Source organism: Pteropus medius, unplaced genomic scaffold (genome assembly GCF_902729225.1).
Source record: "Pteropus medius unplaced genomic scaffold, Ma_sr-lr_union100, whole genome shotgun sequence".
Taxonomy (NCBI): domain Eukaryota; kingdom Metazoa; phylum Chordata; class Mammalia; order Chiroptera; family Pteropodidae; genus Pteropus; species Pteropus medius.
In genome coordinates, this window is record NW_024346667.1 from 7,231,362 (window position 1) to 7,241,179 (window position 9,818).

A 9,818-nucleotide genomic window follows, 5' to 3' on the forward strand; every position below is an offset into this window, starting at 1 on the left:
AGGAATTCGTGAGGATCTTTTCTACTTTAAACTTTCTTAATGATTATAAGCAAGGTCATCAGATGAGTGATATCATTAGAGGTTTGAGAAGAGAAAAGGTATAGAACAGACTGAGTGGAAAAAGTTTCACAGTACAAATGCACAGCGGGCATTTTACAGCTACAGGAAGAAATACCATTTAGATTTAAAAACAAACAAAAGAGCCAACTAGCTCTTTCCATTATTCCATCAGTCTACCATAGTGTTTTTCTCAAAGTATGGACCCTGGTCATCAGCACCTTCTGAAAATGTTTAAAATGCAAAATTTCAGGTCTTGCCCTAGTACTGAAGAGAAATTCTGGAGATAGGGCCCTGCAATGTTTTAACAAGCCTTCCAGATGGTCTAAGAACCATCTGTTTCCATTTATTAGCCATGTATAACACCTCCAGACCACTACATCTCAATCACTACCCTATCTATCTCAGCTACTTAGAGCAATAAATAAAATCTATAGAAATCATTAAAATTTACATTACTATCAATTCAGAACATCTGACTCACCAAGCTGTCATATTATTTTAAAAAGAATGATCACAAATAAAACATCACAAATATCTTTTATTCGTCACCGTGAAAAGTCTGAATTTTAAACAGATTCTTGGACTGGGGGCTCGTATCCATCAGCTCGTTCAACTTTAGCACCTGTCTCGTCCCCAGTAGCTTTTCCAGAACTGCTACCTTCACCATGGAGCTCCATGAGTTTTCCCACTAAAAAGAAGAAAATATTGTTATGGCATACTACATCTTGAAACAGTAGTCTTCAATACTATGTAGACATGACAGAAAAAAAAAAAATCCATTATCTCTCCTCCCCGCCCCCAAATCCCAAACACACTCCAAACCCTGTACTTGGCCACATAATTTTTTCTTTCAGGAATCCTGTGATTTTTCACTTACACTCAAACTTGGGCTTCTTCAGCATTTTGACTTTTCTAACAAAGACATCATGTAGAGGATAAATTGATTGGCAAGCCTTTTCTATGTCTTTTCCAATGCTATCTGGAATCCTGCAAACCAGTAATGATAGATTAAAATAAATTTACACATGTAAAACTCCCTCATTTAAGCCACATAAATCCTCGCATGAGAGTTTACTATAACCTCTTTACAGGTGAAGGTAAAATGATCTGAACTACATAGCAATTTAGTAGCAAAGTTATCATTTGGACCTTCTGAGTCCAACCTTTATATGCCTTTTCCATTACACCCTCTTAACCAACTGCATGGGAACATCAGAAAAATGTTAACAGTTTTATCACTGGACATCATGTGGGACCGAAACATTTTGTCATCACTTATTCCCACACATTATTGATTGTGGAGGGTTTTGTCTATTCAGTGAATTTTCTAATTAAGGCAAAAGTATTTCATTTCCTGTGTTTCAAGTCTAACTGCCATGAAAGCTTCCTCCAAAACAGAATAAAGAAACCAAATCACATTTACTGAGGGCACACTTTCATTTCAAGGGATGTAGCTAGATTGTTTCAAAGACAGGATTTAAATGTAAGTCTGACTCCACCTTGTCTTGTATGCTTTCCCTAATTTGAGGGACAATCAAGAGATCTGAGGTTGAGTTATGTGAAGGAAAAGAAACACTTACAATTTATTGACCACTTCTTTCAAGTCATTTGTCTGCACCTCTCGGGTCATGATTTCCATCATCTTCTTCCGGATTTGGCGGACCTGTTGATGCTGAGCATAAGAAGTCTTCCGAATCTGATTGTTGCGTTTTTTAGTAAAACCAACACAGAACAGACGAAGCAAATAACCATCGGTAGTCTTGACATCAACATGAGCTTCAATCATGGTCTGGTGAAAAAGGGACACTGTCAGATATTCCAGGTCTTAATGCTATTATTTTTATCTCCTAAATTCTAATATAAAAAAACTAGATGGTCAAGTATCATTACACAAGAGAGTATAATATAAGTTACATGCTAAATTTACAGAATTAACTTCCTTGAAGTGAACTTACCAATAAGTTACCCCCAAACTGTTACTATCTTTCATATCCAACTAAATAAGTCCTCCCTCATCCTCATCACTATGGCAACAGCACCTTTTACATATACATGCCAGCCTTTAACATCCTGCCCTTTTCCCCCAGTCAACTGTACACCTCTGCAAAACAAGAGGAAAATAGTTTGAGATTCTACAATATGGACATCTATACTTATTACAACTAAAAAAAAAAAGGTGCTCTGAATAGGTGAAACATAACACTAAATGCACATACTTTTAAAGGTTTAATGTTTCAAACTAAAGCTGTGCTGAAGATTAAATATTCAATTTCACAGCTAAAATATAATTAAAAACCTATTACTCATATTAATGCCTAAATTAAAAAAAAATCTTAGAAAAGCTGAACTGCCTCTTTTGCATTTTACAAATTTTATACCTTAGTTAAAAAATGAATACAATTATTGCCAAAGAGCCTTAATATAGTCCCAGAAATGCAACCATAAAAAACCTTATTGGAATATCAGAAATAAATGATATAATCAATATATTATGAGACCAAAACATTTTATCATTCATTCCCATATACCAAATATTTCAAAGCTAATGGTTAGCCAGCCATCTGAACCAATGCATTTATTTCCTGTAACAATGTTTACTAAATGCTTTCTGTGTCAACTCTGTGCTGAACACGTTTATATAAACTTTTTATTTTAACTTCGTAACTCAATGAGATGATACTCTTACCTACATTTTAGATAGAGAAGAGGACTTAGCAAGCTTTAAGATATTTGCCAAAGAGAACACAACTGGGAAATGGAGCCAAGATTTCAACTTCATACCAGCTCTGCTACTCCTATCATGCTCTATTGCCAGAGGTAAGAGGAAATCAAGACTAGCCCAAACTACCCTTATACTTTAAAATTCACCAGATTGAGGTCCAAATATTTTGCAGACAAAACTGCACACCTAATCCAAACATTCTTCAATCAGCTACTAATATAAAAAGCTGATAACCCGATATTAAATCTTGAACAATTTAAATAGGATCGTGACTTGCTCACTGCTCTTGCTCAAGTTCAGAGTGCCAATCCCAGAATTAGCCCTTGATAATAGCAAATAAATAAATAAAAATAAATCAAAGATTTAAAATCAAATCCAAACATTAACTGCATGATATGCTCCTTGCTGTCATTACACCATGACGTCATTATACCGTGGTCAAGCATGACACAAGCACCATGCACTCAAGGATTTTGTTCTCACCTGCCATTTTTTGACCATTGAGCACATTTTGTCACGGGTAAGATCCATGCCATGAAAATTAGTCAGGCAGTTTTTGCCCTGAACATCCTCAGTAATTAGCTTGAATTTTCTAAATGCAACTTCATCATTCTGCAGATCAGCTAGGCTCACTTCAAAAACACGACCCTTGAGACCATCAGATGCGATTTCTATAAAAGAATTAATTGTCTTATTAACATTAGGAAACACATAAGCAAAATTAAGCCAACAAAATGTTCACAAAGTTGAGCTTACTCAAGTCAATGGTAAATTATAAAAAAGACCTTCACTTTTGTAACCAAATCCATGTGGTCACCACAAACCAAATCCATGTGGACACAAATGTCTTATTGACAGTGCCCATTAGAAGCTCAAAACTACCCACGCATTTTCTTAGTTAATTCTACAAGTACCATCTTGCTTCTACAACTGTCCTACCAGAAACAAGCACCAAGGGGCCAAAGCTGCACCCAAGAGCTGATATTTCCCTAGTCTCCCACCACAGGGCCATCAGTAGATCAAGATACATATACATTTTAAGAAAAATACAAATTAAGAATAGGATACTCACTGGTTCCTTGAGTTCTTGTGACTAGTGTTTTTCCAATATTTCGTATATTGAACATAGCTGGTGCTTTCACATCATACCAATCTTTCTTAGAAAATGGGTCAACCCTAGATTTTAAAAAATATACTTAAGTTTTATAGGAAATAACATAATTCTTTTTTACTTTCCTTATTCTAAGGATTTTAAAGGGCTAATCGCATACAGACACTGCATTAAAACTATTCCTCTCAGTGAAGTATCGGCGCATATATAAATTCGGTTCTCGCTGTTTCATTGTACAGACCAGAAACTTCAAAAAGTAGTTAAGCCATAAATGTACACACTCCCCCCATCCCCAATGGGCCATCGTCTACACTGTCTCCAAGTAGCATGCACGTCTCTCGAACTTCACTGGTACATGAGGATAGGTACTGGTTACCCAGGCTCTTCAGAGGACCTCATGAGCTTACTTGAAGCTCCCAGGTTCCACCGTGCCCAAGCAATGGAGCGGTGCAGGGTCCTGGGTGAAAAAGAGTGTCTTTCTCCACTCCAGCCCTTAGCACTGATAACCCACGGAACTTGAAGCCCATGAGCCCAGAACACGGTACATGCTGGCCCCCAGTCGCGACGGCAATTCATCTGAAGAGGGTCGCGCACAAGGCTCAGGGAGCACAAGGGTAAGTCTGCTGGCCCGCCGCAACGCAGCACTCCTATCTGCCTGGCCGAGGTTCGGAGTTTACCAACTCAGCACGTCCAGCGCAATCCGACTGGCATCTTCGCCATCCGGCCTGAGCCGCGATCCAGAACCCGCCCGCCGACTCCAGCAGCACCCTGAAAAGGCAAGGAGCCACGACAGTCGCCACTTACACTTTCTTCTTAGCTCCTTTTTTGCCGCCTTTCGTAAGGCGCTTGTTCTTGCCGACCGCCATAGTGCCGCTCAGAGAGCCAAAAGGGCGGAAGTACAACTCGCGCGAGAACTTAGGCGTAAGGGGCGGGGAAGCGCCATTTACGTGACCTTTGACCGTACACGTATTTCCGACCTCAAGAAGATTGCGACAACAGAGTCACTCCCCCGACTGTAGTTGCGACCCCGCCCTCAAGTGTGAGGAGACTGCCCCACCGAGGCTCCGCTCCGCAAGCGCGAGTGCTGACGGCCTGAGGTGCAGTCTTCGGGCTACCGATGGTTTCCGTGGCTATGACGCCCGGAAGTAAGTTTCGTTGAAAGGAGACGCCCACTCCACATCGTTCCAAGCTGAGCTCGCCATCTCACTTCTAAGCTTGTTTCTTTTCGAAAGCATGGGGTTTGGAATCCAGGTTCAAATGCTACTTTCAATCGTATTTAGCCTTGTGACCTATCTCTGCTCAGTTTCCTTGTATTTAAAATGGAGATAACAATATAATCTACCTCATAAGATTGTTAGTAGGATTAAATAAATGTAACCAGAGATATTAATAATATTCTTGTTGATAACGGTGTTGGTTAGTGGGGGTATATTCGTTTTGTGAACATCCGTCAAGCCGTACACTCATTTGTATACTTTTCTGTTTTTCCAATACATTGATACATAGCTTAAAATGAAAAAAGTAAACTCTGCTGATTGTTTCCCTCAGGAACTGATTTCAATGTTTCCAGACATTTCGATTTTTTCAAAAACTGGAAATTTTTTGTATGTGAAATCTCCATTTTTTTCAATTTTTGCAACTAATAGCCTCCAATTTTTTTTTTTTTTTTTGTAGCGGTTTAACAAAATACATCCTGGCTAGATGTGGCCCGCTAGCTTCAACTGTGCAGCCTCTGGAAGCTGGCCCGTAGAAGCTTGGTACTCAGCCAGTGGTATGTTGTAGTTCCTTTCTCTAACTTGCCCTCTGGCAAAAAACCCTGTGACCAAGCCAGAAACTCCCACTCACGGCACCCAACAAGCCTTTAAATCTTACAATCCCTTCCAGTCTTAGCCTTCATCCCCTACCTCCTAGTACAAACACCTTCTAAAAGAATCTTCCTACATCTCCAATCCTGTCCTCAAATCTTTCAATAACCTTTCCGTTAATCTCAGTTGCTTATAATAAGGATAAATTCAAAGTCCTTACTTCACAACAATGTGAAAATACCTGACATTACTAAACTGTACACTTAAAAATGTTTAAGATGGTACCTTTACCACGTACCCCAACTCCAGTCATCTAGAACTACTTAAAATTCCCTGAACAAAACATTTTCCCTTGTCTTCATTTTCGTCATGTGTCCCTTTCTGTGAGTGGAGGGCACACAGTACAGTCATTTTTGTATTTGTGCCCATCTCTTAGCACATAGTAGGCCCTCAGAACATTTGTTGGATGATCAAGTAAGAGATAGATGATATCAGTGGTGTTCCTAGTTTTTGAACTTTATAGATCAGATTTTCAAAATAATTTTGGAAACCAACAGAACTGCAGTTTTTAAATTTCACCAACTTGTAAAACAAAAGCAAAAAACAATTGCCATTTACTATCAGCATCATTTCATTTGAAAATTATTATTTTGACCCTCAAAATAAAAATAAAGGACATATCCTCTAAGAGTTTGGTTCTTTTAAATAAATAAGTCAGCTTTATGGAAAATTATAGACATTTTCCTTGTCTGATTGCAGACTGGTAAAAACCAGTGACAGGGGAACTAATGTGTCCTTCCAAATATATCAAGTCTTAAACTAGCAATTCTATACTAGTAACCTTGACTAAGTTTACTTCATAAGTGGCAGTTCAGTAGTTTAAAACTTTTCCAATGGCAAATGTGATAGATTCCCAGGCTACCTATTCCAGAATAAAACCCAAACTTGTCTCTTCATAATGTTTCTTCTTTCTGCCCAAGATTGAAATCCCGCAGGGAGGCATTAATGAAGTCAGCTGCATCTAGTTTATTCTAGCAACACCAGCACCTAAGGGATTTGTTAGAGGTCCATATTTCAATCCTCAACTTTGTTTCCTAATAAAAGCTTTTTTAAAAAAAAGAATTTATATTTCCCTGACACTGTTACATTAAATGAACAATCAGTTCGAATTTAAGCATGAGGGCTTTAAATCAGTTTATGAGTCTCAACCATTCGAGAATTTCAAAATTAGAATAAATTTTGAATAGAAAAATGTTAGAGTATATCAAACCTCATAAGGTGTCAGTATTTCATTTTCTTTTTATCTGTGACTGATCTATTAAATCTATCCAATGATTTTGGAATTTTGATTACTTTGTTTTTTATTTCTAAAAGTTCAATTTAGTTCTTTTTCCATTTGTATCACTTTGTAGTTTCTTATTCTTTGCGGGCATCCTCAATATAGATTTAAACCCAGTAAGCATAATTGTTTTACAGTCACTGTATGATAGTTAAAGTATCTGAAGTCTCTGCCAGTCTGTTTCTATTTTCTATTTTTGTGCTGGTTCTCCCCCACAAAAGTCTAGTTTCCTTGAGTTCCCAGTTATATTTGTGTACTGGTCATTGTGTTTGGTGCATGTGACGAAGATACCCTCTTCCAGAAAGAATATGAATATCCAGCCAGAGTCCTAAAGTCGTTTAATTGAGGGTTTGGCTTTAGGCTTCCTGGGCAACCCCGGAGAGTCTGCCTTCCACCCAGAGAGTGTAAGGTAGGTGAGCACCAATTTAAAAAAAAAATGTTACAATATAATGCCATTATCTCTGATTCCCTTTTTCTTCTCACAAGAATTCATCAGCAAATTCTGTTGGCTTTTATGTTCAAAATGTAACCAGTTTTCACTGCATCCCTCCACCCAGGGTAAATTCATTTCAGAACTCCAGAGGATGTCATTTGCATTTTAGTCTCCATGAATAGTGTCCTGTTTTCACCACTCTCCACCCTCTACACTTCTTCCTCTACCTCCCTAGACCAAGCTACCACCATCTCTTTGAACTTTTTGATTCTACACTTGCTTTACTACATTGTATTTACCACACAGCAGCCAGTGTCCTGCTGTTCAAAATCCTGCAATGACTTCTCATTCCATACAGAAAAATATCTAGAGTCCTTATGGTAGCCTGCAAGCCCCACATTATTTGAAGTAGACAGCAAAGTAATTTTCTAAACATGACAGGATAGGGCTGAGGTAGGGATGGGAGGAACATGTGAGGAATTGGAATAGTCAGACTTTGAGAGGTAATACTGAGTTGATTTGGCTGATCTGGCTCACTCATCGCTCCATGTGCATCCCTCCCAAAGCTGTATGTGTGATCAAAGAGGATGACTTTCTCTAGGAGAGAAGAGGACCGCTCTTCGGCCAAAGGTATACAAGAAACTGTGCTCCCTTGCTAGAACCTCCAAACAAGCTTCCAAGGTCCATTTGTAGGGGAACATAGCATAGTCAAGCTTCCAAGACTCCAGACACATCCAAATGAGGTGCTGCATGTAGCAGTCTGCCTTTCTTAAAAAAAAACTGAACCATTATAATGAATGCATGAAAAGTGCTGCAGAAATAAAAAGCTTAGAAAAGTAAAGCACCAGAAAGAACTGTGAATGTGCCGATTTTGATCAGAAGCTTGGTTTATAAGAACTGAGTAAGATAATGGAAATGGTTATAAGCAAATTTATGTGAGCAGTTCAGGGAACCTCAAAAGTCGGGGTCCAAATGTCTATGAGAGTCACTTTGGTCTGTCACTTAGGGGATAAATTAGTAGCCTGGAGGAGAAAGAATTTTGGTTATGGAAGGAATTTAGTGTGTGCCTGGGCAGAAATATTTTTGATTAACAGATGAGAAGAGCAACCTCCAGGGTCAGAGATAGAGAAAAGTATTTTTGACAAGATGGGGAGTAAACAGGATGATTTTAAAGAAAATGCATTCATTTACTCATTTATGTATTCATTTGTTAGTGGTAGGCACTGTGAAATGAGGGATAATCTTAGTATGCTAAAGAAATTGAGTAATGTAAGCCTGTATACTTACACATTGCCTAATCTATGTATGGATTCCACTCAGTGACACCTTCAAATGATACAGTAAAACAGCAGTCTATGTACTACCATAAAGTCCATGCACAGTCAAGTCAAATTACAAAGCCTTCGAAAACATTATGCATGTTGTTTAAACTTTTGATCAGAATAAATATCCACATACAGACTTCTTACTCTTTGCTTCCAAAATCTATATTGCAGATAGCATAGAGTCTCTTCTTAAATAGCATGGAGAGCCTCTTAAATAGAATCTCTGCAATAGTATTCACTGCAACAGATTTTTACTTATAAATCAAATATTTATATTTACTCAGTAGTATTATCTAGATGCATAAGGATCTTTATCCCCTCAGTAGGTCCTTTATTTTGAAACCTTCTAAGAAACTGATACTATACAATTTGCAATTAATTGGCATGGCTTCAGTCCCAGCTTCCCCACCAGCTAGTCCTGTAATCACTGGCAAATCACTTAATCCGTCTGAGCTATAGGTCCCTGTAAAATAAAAATAATGCCTGCCCTATCGGCCTCACAAGATTATTGCCATGCTCTCAGTAAAAGTAGAAAATACACAGAACATTGACTTTTTAAAAAAACGTTGCTATGATTTCAGACCTTGAGCATACACCAACATCCAGGGTAATATTTTAAAGTGTCACCTATTTTTTCTGAGCACCTTGAAAGATGAGCTTAGACTGCATTTCTCTTTTTTTCTGCTAAGCTACTAAACAGCTTCATGTTTTCTATTTCTATTCCTGTTTCTACATTTTTCCTTTTAATAATTGTTAAAATGAGAAGTGGTTTAGGTATTTAAGTCCCTACTAGTTACACTGAAAATATTAAACAAAATTAAAAAAAAAAAAAAGAAAAAGAAAAAGTACTGGAAGCTTTTATTATTATATTATGGCAATAGGAAAGAAAATTAATATCATGGAAGTCTTGGCCTAATCGAATTATTCTCATCTCAATCTCTTTTAGTCCTCACAACAATGCTGTAGGGTAGGATTATTAAATGAGGAAACAAGACTCAGTGGTTTAAAGATTTGCCCCAAATA

At 37.9% G+C, this 9,818-nt stretch overlaps 1 protein-coding gene, 1 long non-coding RNA gene and 1 other non-coding gene across 3 annotated transcripts; 1 reads left to right on the top strand and 2 right to left on the bottom strand.

Annotated features, from left to right (window-relative positions):
- Positions 1-578: 578 nt before the first annotated feature.
- On the bottom strand, positions 579-4,855 carry RPS3A (ribosomal protein S3A). Its single transcript, XM_039875982.1, has 6 exons — positions 4,698-4,855; positions 3,855-3,958; positions 3,266-3,453; positions 1,641-1,849; positions 938-1,047; positions 579-748 (listed from the first exon to the last, which is right to left on the bottom strand). The coding sequence occupies exons 1-6, from the start codon at positions 4,757-4,759 to the stop codon at positions 627-629; spliced, it is 795 nt and encodes a 264-aa protein (XP_039731916.1). The 5' UTR covers positions 4,760-4,855; the 3' UTR covers positions 579-626.
- Positions 1,269-1,340, bottom strand: LOC120613678 (small nucleolar RNA SNORD73). The gene has a single exon (XR_005655754.1). It is a non-coding gene; the product is annotated as a small nucleolar RNA SNORD73 (small nucleolar RNA).
- A 73-nt stretch (positions 4,856-4,928) lies between the features above and the next one.
- Positions 4,929-8,250, top strand: LOC120613299 (uncharacterized). Its single transcript, XR_005655657.1, has 3 exons — positions 4,929-5,144; positions 5,568-5,664; positions 7,398-8,250. It is a non-coding gene; the product is annotated as an uncharacterized LOC120613299 (long non-coding RNA).
- Positions 8,251-9,818: the final 1,568 nt, after the last annotated feature.

Bases quoted from the DNA above. Each gene is read 5' to 3' on its own strand.
- RPS3A (XM_039875982.1), bottom strand. From the start codon at position 4,759: ATGGCGGTCGGCAAGAACAAGCGCCTTACGAAAGGCGGCAAAAAAGGA. The intron at 3,454-3,854 runs GTGAGTATCCTA...ATTCTTTTATAG, and splicing joins CACAAGAACTCAAGGAACCA to AAATCGCATCTGATGGTCTC. The intron at 749-937 runs GTAAGTGAAAAA...TCTTCTTTTTAG, and splicing joins GAAGAAGCCCAAGTTTGAGT to TGGGAAAACTCATGGAGCTC.